Source organism: Symphalangus syndactylus, chromosome 6, assembly GCF_028878055.3.
Source record: "Symphalangus syndactylus isolate Jambi chromosome 6, NHGRI_mSymSyn1-v2.1_pri, whole genome shotgun sequence".
NCBI classification, from domain to species: Eukaryota; Metazoa; Chordata; class Mammalia; order Primates; family Hylobatidae; genus Symphalangus; species Symphalangus syndactylus.
The window spans coordinates 51355744-51375862 of NC_072428.2; the positions used below are offsets into that span (position 1 = coordinate 51355744).

The window sequence follows — 20119 nt, forward strand, 5'->3', positions numbered from 1 at the left end:
CCTCTTCTATTCCCTAATACGTACCCCTGCAGATCATCTTTACATATCTATAACTCACAATGAAGCAAAAACAAAAATCCAGAGAAGCTACAGGCAGGTCCAAAGTTGAAAGATGGAAAAGCTCAGATGATACAGGCCTAAAGACTAGATTTTTGCTTATTTGTTTCCATACACTACTACTACAGAGGACAGCAAATAGAGCTGAAGGAAAAGGATGGAGATACTCAGAGTCCTAAAAATGGAAAGGAGTAAAAGGAATGTCAACCTCAAGGACAACTGAGATGTTCACAGAACTTCTGCAGATTCTCGTCCCCCACCTCACCTCACAAATGCTAACCTGTGGACAGTCCTCCTGTCCAACAATCCTGGCAGCTTATAAGCTTCCATCTATAGAAAATTGGTAATGTAGACACCGAGACTGGGTGGGTTGCAGAACAAATGTCATGCTCTGACCAAGATGGATAAGCTCACAATGAGTTGGGGACTTTCCTAAAAGCCAGAGCACTAGTAGTCACATGGCCACTGTTGTAGCTACTTGAACATGGTGGTGGTGGTGAAGATGGAAATAAGAGGAAACATGCAAAAGATTTTTAGAAGGAAAAATAGACAAGATCAGGATGTGAAGGATGAGGAAATGCTATATATCTTAAGTTCCTGTCTCACATGACTAAATTCATAAGCACATCCACTTCATCCTCCTCAAATTCACCCTCCCAACAGCTTCTGGAATAGCAATCTGAAACACATGTCTAGTTGTGATGTCCCTGCTTAAAACCATTTATTCACCTCCCAATTCCTACAGGATGAAGTTCTTGAGTTCACAGCCTATCATCAGTTCACATCCATTGACCTCTCCAATTTCTCTTTCCTTTTTGGTTGACTCTATGCTTCAGCCAAGCTACAACTGTTCGTAATTCTTCTGTAGAAAATTCTGTTTCTTTCATGATTTTCTGTCTGCTGAAATACCCTCTTTTTGGACCCATCCAATGACTAAATAAATACACTTCTCAAGTTCCTGTAAAAATCTGTGGCATTCATTGCTCTTTCATAACATTTCAGGTTTGTTTGGGTAGGTGTCTATGAGCACCTTGAAGGCAAGGACTTTGTCTTATTCACCTCTGTCACCCTAAACTCAGCACAGTGCCTGCACAAAACTAGCCTTGAGAATGTGTTTATTACACAATGAATGAATTAATTAACTCCATTGCCGGATATAGGTGACCAATAAATACTTAATGGCTGATGGATAAGAAAGTAATTCTGTTTCTGTGTTCAAAGATTACAGTGACAATGACAAAGTAAGACTCATGTGTGAGGCATACTTAGGATGGCAGATAGAACAGGTTAGTGTTAAATATTAATAAAGTATGAAGGTAACCCTGCTGGGTATGACGTAGGGGACACGTCACTGGAAGACAGCCATCAAGCATCCTGAGGTACTGAGGATACCTCAATATCCTGGAGAAGGTAGTTGGGGTGAGTTTTTTATCTATTTTGCTTATAACATTGTAAGCCTTTGACAAACATTTGTTTAATGTGAATAAACAGAATACCTGGTTCTCCAACCAATATTATCACCAATTAACTATATGACCTAGGACAAAAAGCTGTCATATCATCTGGGCTTTATCTGTAATCCAGGAGCAATGAAGAGTAGCTTTGATACATTAAGGGCTGTTTTGTCAACCAGAAGAAAGGCTAGGGAAAGATATGGAGAATTGCATGCCCTTATTTTGAATTATGGAACTATACTTTTGTATTTTTAGAGAGGATGCAAACTCCTAAAGCCCAAGGGCCATGCCTAGTCACACATGATGTCTGCTGCATCTAGCAGAGTGGCACATGAAGAAACACACTAATCCTATGGCTGACTGTGTGTGCTTGGTTTAGCTTGGAGAAATGGGAGCAGATTGTTGAGAGCCCAGTATATGTGAGTGTGGGAGTGATGGCAGAGGCAGTGGGTGCTTTGAGGTTGCTCTCCCTGGACAGGAACAGTGGGAAGCCCGTGGGAATGGCACACAAGTGGACATGGAGATGTTTTTCCTCTGTCTGCCAAGTCCCTGGGGCCTCAGTTCATACGCTCACTGCCTGTTCCCATGGGCTTTCTGAGTGGCATTATTAAAAAGGCCTGAACCAGAAAGCAAAACCAGCTCCAGCTGCTCTTTCTAAGTAGGACTTTACCATTCTTAGGTGAGTGCACCCTCACCTGGGGTCAGACAGCCTTAGCTCCTGCCATCCTAAGGGACCTTGAAGACCCCACATACTGCTTCAAGCCAGGGCAGGGAGAAGCCCTTGTGTCCCATCCACAGCTTTATGGGCTGGGAAGAAATGTCCCAGAGTCTTAGCTAACAATCAGGAAAGGCAGGTGAGAATGAATGCAACAGCCACATTCAGACCCAAAGAGAAGCTGAAATTGGGTTTAGCAGGGAGTCTACTTTAGGCAGCATGCCAGGCAACGTGGGAGTGTGACGTGAGGTCTTTCAGGATAGGTATTTTGGGAAATGAGATGACAGCCCAAAGTCCTATACTCTAGTAAGCATGTGCAGGTACCAGCAAGGCAGAAAATATGCTCTGCAGAGAGAGGGCTTAAGAAAGTACCCAGCTCTGGAGCCAATAAAGGCTCTTGTTATCTGTCAGCACTGCATGTGGTAGCGTGGGCAAAAGGCATTAAGAAAGTAAATATACGTCCCTGTGTTCCCCTTGCTCTCCCTCCATGACTGCTCTTTTCTTCACCCTGGGTCCCATTTCTCTGGAACACAGTGGTCTAGTGATCTGGCCTCTCTTCAGAGAAGGTTCTTAGTTCTGTCCCATACATTTCAGCATGATTGGTTTAAATTTCTGTATCCCCTTCCCCAAGCTATGATGGATACAGAAATGGATGGATGGATGCAAGATGCAAACTATCTTGTATCTCACTAAAGGATGCAATCATCTGCTTCTGAAAAGGGCTTTTCATGTTCTGATAGCAACTGGGAGCCAGATATGGGATTTAATATTTGTCAAGGAGCTTAGCTGTTTTGTCTGCACAAGTTCTGAAGGTGGAGAAGAGAAAATAGAGGCAGAAGTACGGGTTTTGTAACCTTTGAACCCCAAATCTGTCCTTCCTTGCTTATCCAAGATGGGGAGAATCCAGTTCAAATCTCTTTGTACTAATTTAATCATATTGTACCTTAAGATCACTGGTATCTAATCCCTCTACATTAAGGCCAAACTGAAGGGCATCTCCCAGCTGCAGTAAGAACTCAGATAATGAGTGAAGAATTCTGGTGTTGGGGGAGTGCCATATAAGCAAGCTAACCTGTTTCGATGAAACAGATAATCAATGAAGACACTGCATCATTTGTTTCCAAAAGTTAGGCCTTGCAGCCAAGGCTTTGGCTTTTTAGAGAAAATTAGCCCTAAAGACCAGGGCACCTAGGCAACCTAGCAGAGAAGAAGTTTCATGAAGTCAGAGCCCAGGTGTTTGGGTGAGGGTAGAGAGTTGGGGCAAAGCAACACTGGGCTTCTAAAAAAGAAATGTCTCCCCTGAGATGAATGACTTGTTGGCACAAGTTTCAGGAAAGACAAAGCTCTAAAAATATCATTGTAAAATTAATAATACTTCTCCAAAGTAAGGACTCAACTCAAACTATCCTTGGATGCAATTAGAGTGGCCTTGGAAGAAGCTTTCAGGTGCGGAGGTACTCAACAGTGTCCTGCCAGCACCTTCATCTCTGAAGAAGTCATGGGAGGAAGCCACTACCTTTGATTTTATGACCACAGATGAGTTTCCTTTAATCCGAAAGAGATTGACTTTTGGCATTTTTTTTCTTAGTTTTTGTTTATTTATATTGCTTTAAGCTTTAAAAAGAGTGTCATTGCTGTGCTTCTTATTCCTCTGGCTGACTTTAGAATTGAGGACCGGGAACCCTGAAAAGTTGCAAAGTTATCTCCTGTCCTCACTGCCTTGGAGCACCCATTATTCCACTCTCTGTCTAATGTCTACTCATGTTTCAAGTCTAAACAGGAAGATTCCTCTGTGATCGTGCCTCTCCCTTTCCCATGAATTAAATGCATACATTATGCTAGTAATGCTTCTGGAATGAATGAATAATAGAAAGAAAGAAAGTGGGGGGAGGGAAGCAGGGAAAGTAAAATAAGAAAGGCAGCCTTATCTGGAAGGAGCTCCCAAAAGTGTATCTCTTAACACCTATCAGAAAAAAAAAGGGCCACCAAATATCCAGACAATGAAGATATGGACCAGTAGGAAGAATCTGAGGGAATTACATTTTGGAAAAAGCATTGCTCTCCCGAGGTTCCCTTTTAAAAATTTAAATAAACCTTGGGAGTAGTGATGCATAAATGAATTTGATCTCTCACAGTCCCGCCTTTGGAAGAGGGCCTCAGAGCTTATGAAAGACCCTAAGTGGGGGTGGGAGGAGACAAAAGGGGTGGGATGTCAGTTTCAAGTTTCCAGGGCGTTCTCTGATTGTGCTCTATGTCCCTGCAGACTGCCAGTGTGACCTCACCCTCTCCAGTCACCCCTCCTCAGTTCCAGCTATGAGTTCCTGCAACTTCACACATGCCACCTTTGTGCTTATTGGTATCCCAGGACTAGAGAAAGCCCATTTCTGGGTTGGCTTCCCCCTCCTTTCCATGTATGTAGTGGCAGTGTTTGGAAACTGCATCGTGGTCTTCATCGTAAGGACGGAACGCAGCCTGCACGCTCCGATGTACCTCTTTCTCTGCATGCTGGCAGCCATTGACCTGGCCTTATCCACATCCACCATGCCTAAGATCCTTGCCCTTTTCTGGTTTGATTCCCGAGAGATTAGCTTTGAGGCCTGCCTCACCCAGATGTTCTTTATTCATGCCCTCTCAGCCATTGAATCCACCATCCTGCTGGCCATGGCCTTTGACCGTTATGTGGCCATCTGCCACCCACTGCGCCATGCTGCAGTGCTCAACAATACAGTAACAGCCCAGATTGGCATCGTGGCTGTGGTCCGCGGATCCCTCTTTTTTTTCCCACTGCCTCTGCTGATCAAGAGGCTGGCCTTCTGCCACTCCAATGTGCTCTCACACTCCTATTGTGTCCACCAGGATGTGATGAAGTTGGCCTATGCAGACACTTTGCCCAATGTGGTATATGGTCTTACTGCCATTCTGCTGGTCATGGGCGTGGACGTAATGTTCATCTCCTTGTCCTATTTTCTGATAATACGAACGGTTCTGCAACTGCCTTCCAAGTCAGAGCGGGCCAAGGCCTTTGGAACCTGTGTGTCACACATTGGTGTGGTACTCGCCTTCTATGTGCCACTTATTGGCCTCTCAGTGGTACACCGCTTTGGAAACAGCCTTCATCCCATTGTGCGTGTTATCATGGGTGACATCTACCTGCTGCTGCCTCCTGTCATCAATCCCATCATCTATGGTGCCAAAACCAAACAGATCAGAACACGGGTGCTGGCTATGCTCAAGATCAGCTGTGACAAGGACTTTCAGGCTGTGGGAGGCCAGTGACCCTTAACACTACACTTCTCCTTATCTTTATTGGCTTGATAAACATAATTATTTCTAACACTAGCTTATTTCCAGTTGCCCATAAGTCCATCAGTACTTTTCTCTGGCTGGAATAATAAACTAAAGTATGGTCCATCTACTTAAAGGACTATAATGTGGAATAATACATACTAATGAAGTATTATATGATTTAAAGACTACAATAAAACCAAACATGCTTATAACATTAATAATAAAGACACATGATTGAAACCAAGTTGAAAAATAGCATATGCCTTGGAGGAAATGTGCTCAAATTACTAATGATTTAGTGTTGTCCCTACTTTCTCTCTCTTTTTACTTTCTTTTTTTTTATTATTATTATGGTTAGCTATCAATACAACTTTTTTTTTTTTTTTTTTTTTTTTTGAGATGGGGTCTTGCTCTGTCACCAGGCTGGAGTGCAGTGGCGCGATCTCAGCTCACTGCAACCTCCACATCCTGTGTTGAAGCAATTCTTCTGCCTCAGCTTCCCGAGTAGCTGGGACTAATGGCACGTGCCACCATGCCCAGCTAATTTTTTGTATTTTTCAGTAGAGACAGTTTCACCATGTTGGCCAGGATGGTCTCGATCTCCTGACCTTGTGATCCACCTGCCTCGGCCTACCAAAGTGCTGGGATTACAGGTGTGAGCCACTGCTCCCGGCCTGTGTACAACTTTTTAAATAGGGAATATGATATCTGGGCATGGTGGTATGCACCTGTAGCCCCCACTACCCGGAAAGCTGAGGTGGGAGAATCGCTTGAGTCCAGGAGTTTGAGGTTACAATGATTCACGATCATACCACTACACTCCAGCCTGGGCAACAGAGCAAGACCCTGTCTCAAAGCATAAAATGGAATAACATATGAAATGAAACAGGGAAAATGAAGCTGACAATTTATGGAAGCCAGGGCTTGTCACAGTCTCTACTGTTATTATGCATTACCTGGGAATTTATATAAGCCCTTAATAATAATGCCAATGAACATATTATGTGTGCTCACAATGTTCTGGCACTATTATAAGTGCTTTACAGGTTTTATGTGTTCTTCATAACTTTATGGAGTAGGTACCATTTGTGTCTCTTTATTATAAGTGAGAGAAATGAAGTTTATATTATCAAGGGGACTAAAGTCACACGGCTTGTGGGCACTGTGCCAAGACTTAAAATTAAATTTGATAGTTGAATACAGTTACTTAACGGCCATGTTTTATTGCTTCCTGTGTAACATCTGCCACTTATTTCCTCAGCTGTACAAATCCTGTGTTTTCTCTCTGTTACACACTAACATCAATGGCTTTGTACTTGTGATGAGAGATAACCCTGCCCTAGTTGTGGGCAACACATGCAGAATAATCCTGTTTTACAGCCGCCTTTCGTGATCTTATTGCTTGCTTCTTTCCAGATTCAGGGAGAATGTTGTTGTCTATTTGTCTCCTACATCTCCTTGATCATGTCTTCATTTTTTAATGTGCTCTGTACCTGTCAAAAATTTTGAATGTACACCACATGCTATTGTCTGAACTTAAGTATAAGATAAAATAAAATTTTATTTTAAATTTTGCTGAGTGTTATGCCTATTGATTTTACATTTATAGAATCCTATAAATCAGAACTGGAGATGTGAGTGATTTCCTAGTCTTCTTTCTCACCAGTGCAGGAATCCTGACTGGACTGGTTCACACAATAGTAAGGATGCTGAATGCATCTTATTTCAAGGTAGGGTATTCCCACTGTACTATTGAGCAGATCCAGTGAGCAGCTGAGATCTGAATACGATCACTGGGCCTATATGTTCCCTCACTAAACAAGTCTTGGGTGCAGGACTTGGGTAGATAAACCGTGAGGGAGACTCTATACTGTAGGCTGTCTCTTAGGAGGAGGGAACCACAGATACTTGATGTGTACTGATGACGGGTTCTGCTAGCATATAGATCTGTGAGCATTCAACTGTGCTTCATTGTTCAGAGGCAGTAAAGTGGCTTCCAAAGTCATGCAGTTAATCAATGTGCATAGGCCAGGGCTAAGGGGAGGAAACACAATGGAAGAAATGGATGATTTCTCTAAAGAAATGAAAGTGTACCCATGCTCTATAAAGTGGAGATTCAGGTGTTGGGCCCCACCCTCAAATAATGAGGTCAGGTGCCTCATTTTATGAGATTAAACTCTGTTATGTCTCTCCCCACAATCTCAGTCCTCCTCTACCTTCCTGTCCGTTCCTTTACCTCAATTCCGATCCTCCAGCCTACTTCCATATGCCTAAGAACATAGCCATATTGACAATTTAATGAGTAGTGGATTTCTTTCTCTCTCTTCTGTGAATAGCAAATCCCTTACTGTCTCCCACTATGATAGGTTGTTTATACATTCTTACTATCTCCTCTCCCCTTCCCTCTGTCCTAAGATTTTTAACTTTTAAAAGTAGCCCAGGCCGGGCATGGTGGCTCACGCTTGTATTCCCAGCACTTTGGGAGACTGAGGAAGGTGCATCAGCTGAGGCCAGTAGTTTAAGACCAGTCTGGCCAATATGGTAAAATCCCATCTCCACTAAAAATACAAAAATTAGCCAGGTGTGGTGGTGGGTGCCTGTAATCCTAGCTACTCTGGAGGCTAAGGCAGAAGAATCACTTGAACCAGGGAGGCGGAGCTTGCAGTGAACCCAGATCGCCACCACTGCACTCCAGCCTGGGCGACAGAGTGAGACTCCTTCTCAAAAAATAAAAATAAAAAAATAGGCCAAAGACTTCTGTGCCAATGTTCATAGCAGCATTATCCACAATAACCAAAAGGTGGAAACAACCCAAATGTCCATCAACAGATGAATGGATAAACAGAATGTGGTTTATATATACAGTGGAATATTATTCATTCTTAAAAATCCGGTACCCGCTACAACATGGATGAAACTTGAAAACATTATGTTAAATAAAATAAGCCAGATGACAAAAGGACAAACAATATATGATTCCACTCATATAAGGTATCTAGAATTGGCAAATTCATAAAGAAAGAAAGTAGAATACAGGTTACCAGGGGCTGGGGAAGGGGAAGATGGAGAGTTATTGTTTATGGGTGCAGAGGTTCAGTTTGGGATGATAAAAAAGTTCTGGAAATGGATAGTGGTTATGGTTGTACAACAATATGAATCTGCTTAATGTTACTGAATTGTACACTTAATGTTTAAAATGTTAAATTTTATTTTATGTAAGTTTATCACAATAAAAATTGCCAAAAATAATGTAAAACTCTCATTATCAATTTTATCTTAAGAATATGTTGAAATGATTATATTTTAGATGTTAGGTTTAAAATATATTATTAAGGTTTTTTTTGTTTTTTTTTTTCTTTTTTCAAAATGTGTTGCCAGGTGCTGTGGCTCATGCCTGTAATCCCAGCACTGTGGGAAGCTGAGGTAGGAGGATCGTTTGAGCCCAGGAGTTCAAGAGTAGCTTGAAGAGGATGATATTTATTTCAAAGTAATAAAGCTTTAATAGCAGGACTACCAAGGTTGTAACAGGGCCATTATTTATAGTGGCAATTTTTATAGCCTTCAAATCCCATCCTGAGGGATACCAGCTGTATGTACATCTGGTCACCTAGCCTAAGGCTGAGCAAACAGAAGGCGGGAGACCAGGCTTCCTGGCACTGTGCACACTTAGGTAAGTCAACTTTCTCTTCTCCATTTTTCTACCTATAACCTTATTGTAGGTTTCATTTCTCAGACAGCAGTACAGAAATAGAAAAAAACCTTCAATTATACTTTGTGTAATTGAATTATACAATTCAATTATAATTATGTAAGTATAATTATACTTTCAATTATCCTTCTATGACTGTCAAATAATAATTTAGCAATACCTTACTGATTGGAATAATAAAGTTGTGATCATGTGACTGAGACAAAAATCATATGACCTTGTGATGATTAATATTATGTGTCCACTGGCTGGACCACAGTACCCAGCTACTTAGTCACACATGTTTTCTGGATTTTCCTGTGAGGGTATTTTTTTCCAGATGAGATTAATGTTTTAATCAGAGGACTTCGAGTAAAGGAGATTGTCCTCCATAATGTGGGTGGGCCTCACCCAATTAGTTGAAGGCCTTAATAGACCAGATTGATCGCCCCTGGGCAAAAAGAAGTATCCCAACAGACATGGCCCGAGGACTTAATTGCCATGTTGGCTCCACATTGGCTCTGCAGTTTACTGACTTACCCTGCAGATACTGGATTCACTAGTCTTCACTGTGTGAGCTGATTCGTCAACATAAATACCTCTATTTCTCTATCTCTACATATTATCTATCTATCTATGTGTCTATCTATCTATATAGCTCCTTTTGATTCTGCTTCTCTGGAGAACTCTGACAAATAAAAGTTATAAAACGGGGAAAAATTGTCCCTGTGAGCAGCTAACCTATGAAGGGAGAACTGAAAATTGAAAGAAACCCCGTAAAAAAGACAACATGCAAAACACAAATTAAATTAACTGGGCCAGCCCAATCTAAGGTCAACATCACAAACTATACAAGTCCAAATTCTTTTATTTATTTATTTATTTATTTATTTATTTATTTATTGAGACACAGTTTCACTCTTGTTGCCCAGGCTGGAGTGCAGTGGCACGATCTCAGCTCGCTACAACCTCCACCTCCTGGGTTCAAGCGATTCTCCTGCCTCAGCTTCCTGAGTAGCTGGGATTACAGGTGCCTGCCAGCACGCCTGGCTAATTTTTTGTATTTCTAGTAAAGACGGGGTTTTACCACATTGGCCAGGCTGGTCTGGAACACCTGACCTCAGGTGATCCACCTGCCTCAGCCTCCCAGAGTGCCAGGATTATAGGTGTGAGCCACCGCGCCCAGCCCCAAGCTTAAATTCTTTTAATAACAGTTTGTTCAGACCATGTGATTACAGATCAAAGATAAACTGATCTAACCATAACTGCATGAACTCACATGTTCTAAAGACAAAATCCCTGAACAATCCATGTGAAAACCATCCTATGACTAACCCTAGATCCCCCACACTCCATAAATACACTTCCCTAACTCTCTCCTTTTGAAATACTTTCTTCCATTGAATTGTTCTTCTTAACTGCAGCAAGTTAATAATCTAACATTGTTTGACTACAGGTATGGCCCTAGTGTTCTTTAGCTACTGGGTTTTAGCAAAATTTATAAACATGAGTATTCTGTTTTTTTGGTTTTTTGTTTTTTTGAGACAGGGTCTCGCTGTCTCCCAGGCTGGAGTACAGTGGCGCGATCTTGGCTCACTGCAAGCTCTGCCTCCCAGGTTCACGCCATTCTCCTGCCTCAGCCTCCCGAGTAATTGGGACTACAGGCACCAGCCGCCATGCCCGGCTAATTTTTTGTATTTTTTAGTAGAGAAGGGATTTCACCGTGTTAGCCAGGATGGTCTCTATCACCTGACCTCGTGATCCGCCTGCCTCGGCCTCCCAAAGTGCTGGGATTACAGGCGTGAGCCACCGCGCCTGGCCAAACATGAGAATTCTTAAGCATGAGGCAGAGAGTTATACAAGAAATGTCTGAAATATTTATTTGGGGGTCCTAAAAGCAGTGTCTGAGACAGGGACTTGGGTGAAGGTAGTGTAATTAAGACATGTTTCTAGAAAATAGGAGTGAGGGAACAGAGACAGTGAGACAAGGCAGAAGAAAATTCAACACAGAGTTATTACCAAGGTTGCTGCTGTGGACAATGAGCACTCAACTCTGCTAGCACTCTGTTCAGAATGCCTTGGGGAATTTCTGTCCAAAGGCTAGACTAGGGCATTTGCAGTCAACTGTCTTCCTCATTTGACCCAAGGTTGCCCCTGGGCTTTGCCTACTTCTGTGGCTTTGAAGAAAGCACAAAAGCAGAAAAACATGGAGAAATGGCATCAATTTAAAGTGGGAGAAATACTCAGAATGAATTAAAATGTCTGTCACAGCCCCCAGTAAAGTCAGAAGTGGACCAAGGCGGTATGACATTAGACACAGAGTATCTGTTCCACCTGGTTGTGGGGAGTGGAGTGTGGTAAAGGTTTGAGAAATCTTGGATTCATATATCTCTATTGCATTTAATATTACCATATACTAAGGGCTTACTGTTCATTCTCCAATAAAATAACACCTTACTTACATAATCCTCAAAACAAGCATCTGGGGCCGGGCGTGGTGGCTCATGCCTATAATCCCAGCACTTTGGGAGGCCCAGGCAGGCAGATCACGAGGTCAAGAGATTGAGACCATCCTGGCTAACATGGTGAAACCCCGTCTCTACTAAAAATACAAAACTTAGCCAGGTGTGGTGACGCGCACCTGTAGACCCAGCTACTCAGGAGGCTGAGGCAGGAGAATCAGTTGAACCCAGGAAGCAGAGGTTGCAGTGAGCAGAGATCGTTCCACTGCACTCCAGCCTAGTGACAGAGCGAGACTCCGTCTCAAAAAATATATATATAAAAAAATTAAATTAAAAAAAAAAATCATCTGTGTTGATGGCCACTGTTCAGACTAGGAAACTGAGGCACAACTGGGAGTTATATAATTTTCTGAGTCACTCAATACTTCAGACTTGAACCCAGGTCTCTCTGACTTCCCAGTCTACTCTTTGTGAATGAAGATTGTAGCCTGACCAGGCAGGCATGGACCAGCATGGACCGGCCCAGCCAAGTGATGACTGATACTGGCAAAAGACTTCCCCGAAAGGAGGTGACTTTGCACAAATCACATTCTTCTGTGTATTTCTGTTTTTTCCAGATTAAACACGGGCAACAGTGTAACACTTGCCCTTCGGAGATCAAGGAGGGTTCAGTTACAGGCGCGGGATCATTTGCTTTCAATGTTTCTGCATCTCTTCTGCAAGGAAAAAGAGTATTAGAAGTGTAAGCCAATCTGTCCCAGTTCCCACAGGTTCTACCCACAAGAGTGATGTGAGATTTTCTTTTTCTTTTTTTTTTAAGCCACTTTATTGAAGTCTGATTGACATACAAAAAGTTATAGATTTTTAATGTATACAACTTGATATATTTGAACATAAGTGATACAACCTTAAAACAATCATCGTAACTAATGTGGTAAACTTATCCATCATCTCCAAAAGTTTCCTCTCATCTCCTTTATTGTTGTTGTTGTTGCTACTGTTTTTCGTTCTGTGGTAAGAGCACTTAACATAAGAGCTAATATCTTAACATATTTTTAGGTGTACAATACAGTAGTGTTAATCACAGGCCCTATGTTGAGTTGCTTCTGGAGACATGCCTTCCCTCGTGCTCCATACTACGTTCCCAAGGAGCAGGCCCAGAGAGAACCTGGGGGCAGGGGTAAAACACAAGAATAGCCTGCCCTGGGTCTTATATTGAGGGAAGGACAGAGCCCTGAATGGAATGTGGAGCTCTGAGCTACATCTCATGTTCTGCCACTAGGAGGATGACCTTACTTAATTCATATAATCTCTTGGGATTAACTATAAAACATGGTAATTGAATTAGAAAACCTCTAAATCCTGCCCCCATTCTAAATATTACATTCCCTGGACACCATTAAGAAGTCACAGGCAATTCCAAAGGTCCTGCAAAGGCTGACACTCTCTGCGGTGTCCTTGGAAACTATTCTCTGACCCACAGGAGAAAGCCAGCCCCCTTCCCTGTGGCCACCTCTTTGCCCAAACATGGCATTTCTCCACTTGATCTCCTACCTCTTGTTCCTGCCAATTATGACTCTCTTCAAAAATCAAACCTGTTCCCAAATATTGTGGATTTTCCACCCCAAGAGATATTCACAGGCTTCCTATAAGGAAACATAGTCCAATAAAAAAGAACAGATGGTTATCTTACTCATCAACTCAATTCACTCTTTGTGAGGCTGGCTTTCATCTGTTTACTAGGGATGATAATGCTGTCTACGCTCAGTGCTTTTGTGAAAATTATGTGCAATGATCCACAGACAATGCCTAGGATAGTATTAATACATAGTATAAACTCAACAAATACTCATTATTATTACCACGGAAACAGGATAGGTAATACTATCTGCCTCACAGGAAAATGGAGGGGATAAGAATGTGCATTGGTATGTGTGACAAGCAAGTCACAGATTTTCTTAAAGCACTTACTTGGTCACATCTGCCTAGAAGCTTGAAGCTTAAGAACTGGGTTCTCGTTCTCTCTCTCTCTCTTTCTCTCTCTCTCTTGCTGTCTCCTCTCTCTCTCTCTCTCTCTCACTGTCTCTCTTCTCTCTCTCTCTCGCTGTCTCTGTTCTTTCTTTCTTTCTCTCTCTCTCTCTCTCACACACACACACACACAGTAGTACCAAGACTAAGACTGGAGGACAGTAAAAAGAAAGGTAGCATGGTGGGCAGGGGACGTGGGATTCAAATAGGTTTGAAATGAGCCTAAAATGACCGATCTATGCACTGAAGAAGGAATGCCAACAGAAGGGCCAGTTTCCAACATTGTCTCAGGAAAATATGATTGAAGTTTAGAAAGTGGTGAATTAAAAGGGAGGGGTTATGGCCACTGCTTATTTCTTGTTCACAAGGATCATTGTCCTGGGAGTGTATTTGCCTTCCTGTTCTCATTAATCTGGAAGGGCTTCCCGGGTGTTTTGGGAGCTGAATCAACTCATAGAGGTGGTCCTAGACAGCTCCTTCCGTGAGAGGCTTCCAGAATTGGGAGTCTCAGGCAAGTGGTCACTGTAGTGAGAGTATCTTTCCCAGTGAAACAGGGTCTCCAGGGACTAAGGACCATAAAAACATTGCCCTTTTCCCAGCCATGTTTATGTTGGCCTGGTCAGTGGAGGGTACCAGTTTAGGTGGCCAATTCCTCCGGAGAGCCACAGTCTGAGGTTGCCCAATAAATAGGACAGCTCCCATCCCCCAGTAATTTCATCTAGCCCCCATCTCTGAGCAGCACATCATCTATCCCAGACTAGATTGATAAGAAATAAGAGAAGAACGTAAATGTGTTTGTGTCTGGGGATAGATATTTCCTTAGGCATTTTATTATTGTAAGAAAAGATTTACACTCAATATATATTTATGACCAGAGATTACCAGCATCACATATTTAGGATTCTTTCCGACTATAATCATCACCAATTCTCCCAGCTGGTGCTAAAATTATTGCCCAGTGTCTGTTTCTTAATATCATTTAATGTTAAACCTTCAAGAATGATTGACAATGTTTGACAATGTTTCAGGACCTAAAATATAAAAGAAACAAAAAAAAATAGTGGATATTACAATGAGTATCAGATATAAAACCAAATGTATTGAGAGCCCTCAGTGCATCCATGGTGGAATAAACAAGGTACAGCAGCCACAGAGAAGGGAGAAACCAGCTTTGTTGTGGTGATGAAGGAAAGCTTCATGAACAGGTGACATTTAAACAGGGGCCAGATTGAGGTTTGGGGGAAGTAAGTGAGATTAAAGCAGAGGGAGTATATGGAGACATCAAATAGTGAGGTGACTTCTGACAATGCAAGAAGATTTTATTGCCAGAGCATAGGCCATGTGTTCCCCTGAGTTCTCCCAAGACAAAAGCCTAAGAGCAGCTACTCTACTGGGGACTGGACCCAGTGAGCAAAAGTCAGGGACAGGGAGTTCGGAGCAGGGAAAAGGGAGAGCCCAAACAAACATGCATTGTAGAGTTGTCCACATAATAGGAGACTGTTGCCAGTTCTTGCAGTACTTGCCCATAATCTTCTTCCTGGGGGAAGTAAATGAAAAGTAATTATTCCTCCTGTATTCAATTAGTTAAGAATTGCTCCACAGAGCATTAACTCCCAAAACTGGCAGACTGCCTATGCTTGAGTATTCAGTGGGTTCCCATGGGCCCCCATGACAGAACATCAAAGGAGAAACCCCAGGGTCCAGATGAATCTGTGACAGGCTGCGCCTGCCCAGAACTGGTAGCCATAGCAGTGGCTGAAATAGGAATTGAAGTTGCAGGGATTTTAAATGATTTACAATTGTCTCAGGAGCCAAGGCTGAATAGATGAATTAAAAATCTTAAAGGAGACTCCTCCCACATTGGGGAAGACAGAATAGACATATTTTCCTATTTATTTGCTAAGAACATGTTTCTATTTATTTGCTAAGAACAACTAAAAACCTTGGGCGCTGTGTATAAAACAAACACAAAATTCCAAGGGTAGACAAGAGGCAGACCATCTAAGGAGCTTGGGATATGAGGAATGACATCATGAAATAGAGGAATGACATAGTGGTCATCCTTAATGATTGCATTATCTTCTTACCTCATATATCTGACTTGGAGCTGAAGAAACTGACAACACAGAAATGCTAATGTGCACAGACAGTAAAAGGCCTCTCAAAAGCCTGCTCCCTCTGGCCAATGAAAGGGGAATCCTAGCAAGGCAGAAGACTTCAAAAAACCACTTTACTCCAGCAAAACACTGCAGAAAAAAAAAACTGTGACCACATAACCCCCCAACTCATGTCAGCAAAGGCCAAATGGGGAACCCAGACTTCCAACCTCATGAGGCTGTAATGAGGCACCCAACACCCTCCTCAGAGTGGTGGTATCAGAGAATGTCGAATAGGCAGTTGAGACTGTCATTCCTGCCAGCCAATAATGAGTAGCCCCTTTCTCCATGGTGTCAGTGGAAACCATGTGGGTGCCTGGATTTCAACCCTCACTGGGCAGTAATGAGATGCCCATCCCATCCCCAATGGGATGATGGCAGAGGAGGCCTAGTAGAGGATCAAGATATTCACCATCACCCAAGAGTAATGAGGACCCTCACACCATGTTATCATAAAGATAATGTGGAGAAAATTCCCATCTTCACTTAGCAGTAATAAGTCCCCCACCACCAGTATCAACAGAGACCAAATTTAAAAGAATAAAAGTGACACGCAATATGTTCTCCAAATGCAATGTAATCACAGAAAGATAACTTGGAAATTCCTAAATAATTAATGAATAACAAAAAGAAGTCTCAATGGAAATCGAAAATAATTTGACGTGAATAAAAATGAAAATAAAACATACCAAAATTTGTATAACACAGATAAAACAGTGCTGAGAAGAACATTTGTAGCTTAAATGAATATATTAAAAAGGAAGAAAAGTCTCATATCAATAATCTAGGCTATGCCATCAAAAACCTAGGAAAAGAAGAGCAAAACAAAACCCAAAGCAAGTAGAAGGAAATGATAGAGATAAGAGAAGAAATCAATAAAATTCAAACAGAATAAAATGAAATCTTTGCAACAGAGCTGATTCTTGAAGAGATCAATAAAATTAATAAGCTCCTAGCAAGATTAACAGAAAAAAGAAAGAAGGCATGAATTAATAATATCAAGAATGAAACAGAGGTTATTATTACAGACTGTGTACATCAAAGGAATAATAAGGAAATACTACAAACAATTCTACACACAGAAAAGTGGACCACTTCCTAGTAAAACACAAACTACCACAACTCCCAAAATATGAATATATAATTTGTAACCCTGTAACTATTAAGAATTGAATTTTTAATTTATAAAATCCCCAAAAAGAAATTCATAGGTCCAGATTGTTTCACTAGAAAATTCTAATAAACATTAAAAGAAGAATTCTACACTATGTCTTCCAATAAATGGAAAAGGAGAAAACATCTCCCAATGTGTGTTGTGACGTTGGTATTACTCTGATAACAAAAACAGTACAAAAACCACAAAAAAACACTACAGGCTAATCTGTCTCATATATAGACACAAACATTTTTGACAGTGCACCACACTCATTATGGCTACTAGAATGTGGAGAAATTAGAATCCTTTAACACCGTTGATAGAAATGTAAAACAGTAAAACGTTATCACAGTTCTTCAAAACATTAAAAATGGAATTACTGTATGTTCCAGTGATTCTACTTCTGGGTAATCTCAAAAGAATTGAAACCAGGATCTTGAAAGTATATTTGCACACTCATGTTCATAGCAGCACTTTTCACAATAGTCAAAGGGTGTAGGCAACAAAGTGTCAATGGACGGATGATGGATAAACAAATTTTGTATATACCCACAATGAAAAATTAGCCTGCAAAAGGAAGAAAATTCTGACACGTGCTACAGCATGGACGGAGCTTGAGGACATTAGGCTAAGTGAAATAAGAAAGTCACAAAAAGACAAATACTGTACGATGTCACTCACATGAGGTAGTCAAATTCTTAGAAACAGAAAGTGGAATGGTGGTGGCCAGGAGATGGGGAAGGGGCAAACGGGAAATTATTTGTTTAATGGGTATAGAATTTCAGTTTCACAAGATGAAAATGTTCTGGACATTAGTCGTACAACAATGTGAATATGCTTAACACTACTGAATTGTACACTTAAAAATGGTTGGGCCAGGCGTGGTGGCTCACGCCTGTAATCTCAACACTTCGAAAGGCCAAGGCGGGTGGATCACAAGATCAGGAGTTCGAGACCAGCCTGGCCAATATCTACTAAAACTACAAAAAATTAGCCAGGCATAGTGACGCGTGCCTGTAATCTCAGCTACTCAGGAGGCTGAGGCAGGGGAATCACTTGAACCCAGGAGGCGGAGGTTGCAGTAAGTGGAGATCACGCCATTGCACTCCAACCTGGGCAACAGAGCAAGGCTCCGTCTCTTAAAAAAAAAAAGGTTAAGGTGGTAAAGTTTATGTTATGTGTACTTTTTAAAATTATAACCAACCATGTTTTGTTTTCAGGAGGGCCAGGCTTGTTCAATATTCAAAAATCAAGTAATCTGCCATATTAACAGCATTAAAAATAAATTTCACATGATGATATAAATTGATACAGAAAATGCGTTTGATAAAAATTCAACAAACATTTATGATGAAAACACAGAGAAGAAATTCCTCAACTTGAAAATGAGCATCTACAAAAACCTATAGTTAATATTATAGTTAATGGTGAATGACTGAATGTCTTCTCTCTAAATGTGGGAACAAAGAAAAAATGCCTACTGTCATCACTCTTATCCAACATAGTCCATAGTCAACGCAATAAAGCAGGAAAAAAGTAAAAGGCATGCAGACAAAAATAAAGAAATAAAATATCCGTATGTGTACATTATAATATATACCTAATATTACATACATAGAAAAATATTCAAATAATCTATTTTTTAAAAAACCCCTAAAACTAAGTGAGTTCCACAGTTATCATATTATACAAGAAAAAATGATAAATTGGACTCTATTAAAGTTAAAAATTATTGCTTTGTCAAAATTCCTGCTAAGAGGATGAAAAGAGGACCCAGAGAGTGGGAGAATGTATTCCCAAACCAAGGATTCAACAAAGGACTAGTATCTAGAATATATAATGTCTCAAAATAACAAAATTATAGCGATATAGAACACATCCGTGGTTTTCAGGGATTAAGAAGGGGATGGCAAAGGAGGAAAGTGAGCATAAATACCAAAGGGCAACATGAGGAATCCTTGTGGTGGTGGGAATGTTCAATGCCTTGACTGTATCAATGTTAACATTCTTATTGTTTTATTTTGCAAGTGACTATTTTTTCCAGATTTATTAAGGTATAATTGACAAATAAAAATTGTATATGTTTACAGCATATAGTATGGTGTTTTTATTTTTGTTTTTGTTCCAACTTTTATTTTAGATTCAGAGGGTACAAGTGCACGTTTGTTACATGGGAAAAATGCATCTGGCTGGATTTTGGTGTATGAATGATCCCATCACGCAGATAGCGAGCATAGTATCCAATGGGTAGTTTCTCAGCCCACACACCCTTCCCACCCTCACTCCTTTAGTAGTCCCCAGTGTCTATTGTTGCCATCTTTATGTCCATGTTTACCCTAACAACAGAATGTTTTGATATATGTATACATTATGAAGTGATTACCACAATCAAGCTAATTCACATAACAATCACCTCACATAGTTCCCTTGTGTGTCTGTGTGTGTTGAGAACTTTTAAGATCTCTTAGCAAATTTAAAGTATACAGTCAGATATAATTAATTGTAGTCACCATGCTGTACATTAAATCAGATTTTATTCATCCCACATAACTGAAATTTTGTATCCTTTAAACACCTCCCCATTTTTCCCACCCAGCAGCCCCAGCCATTGGAAACCATCGTTCTACTCTCTGCTTCCATGAGTTTGACTTTTTTAGATTCCACTTATAAGTGAGATCATGTAGTATTTGTCTTTCTGTGCCTGACTTATTATACTTAACATAATGTCCTCCAGGTTCATCCATGCTGTTGCAAATGACAGGGTTTCCTTCTTTATTAAGGCTGAGTAGTGTGTGTGTGCATGTGTGTGTGTGTGTGTGTGTATCACCTTTTCCTTTTCCCTTTATCTGTTGATGGGGATTTGGGTTAATTCCGTATCTTGGCTCTTGTGAATAATATTGCAAAGAATATGGGCATACAGATATCTCTTTGAGATACTAATTTCATTTTTGGGGATATATATCCAGAAAAGGGATTGCTGGATCGTATGGTACTTCTAGTTTTATTTTTTGAGGAACCTCTATATTATTTTCCATAATGACTATATTGATTTACATTTTGACCAATAGTATACAAGGGTCCCCCTTTCCTCACCAACACTTACCATTTTTTTTCA

The 20119-nt window shown here is 40.9% G+C and overlaps 1 protein-coding gene across 1 annotated transcript; it reads left to right on the top strand.

The window, feature by feature from the left end:
• Positions 1-1388: 1388 nt before the first annotated feature.
• On the top strand, positions 1389-5502 carry LOC129484532 (olfactory receptor 51E2). Its single transcript, XM_055282709.1, has 2 exons — positions 1389-1476; positions 4490-5502. Exon 2 carries the CDS (start codon positions 4540-4542, stop codon positions 5500-5502), a length of 963 nt encoding a protein of 320 aa, XP_055138684.1. The 5' UTR covers positions 1389-1476; positions 4490-4539.
• The last annotated feature ends 14617 nt before the right edge of the window (positions 5503-20119 follow it).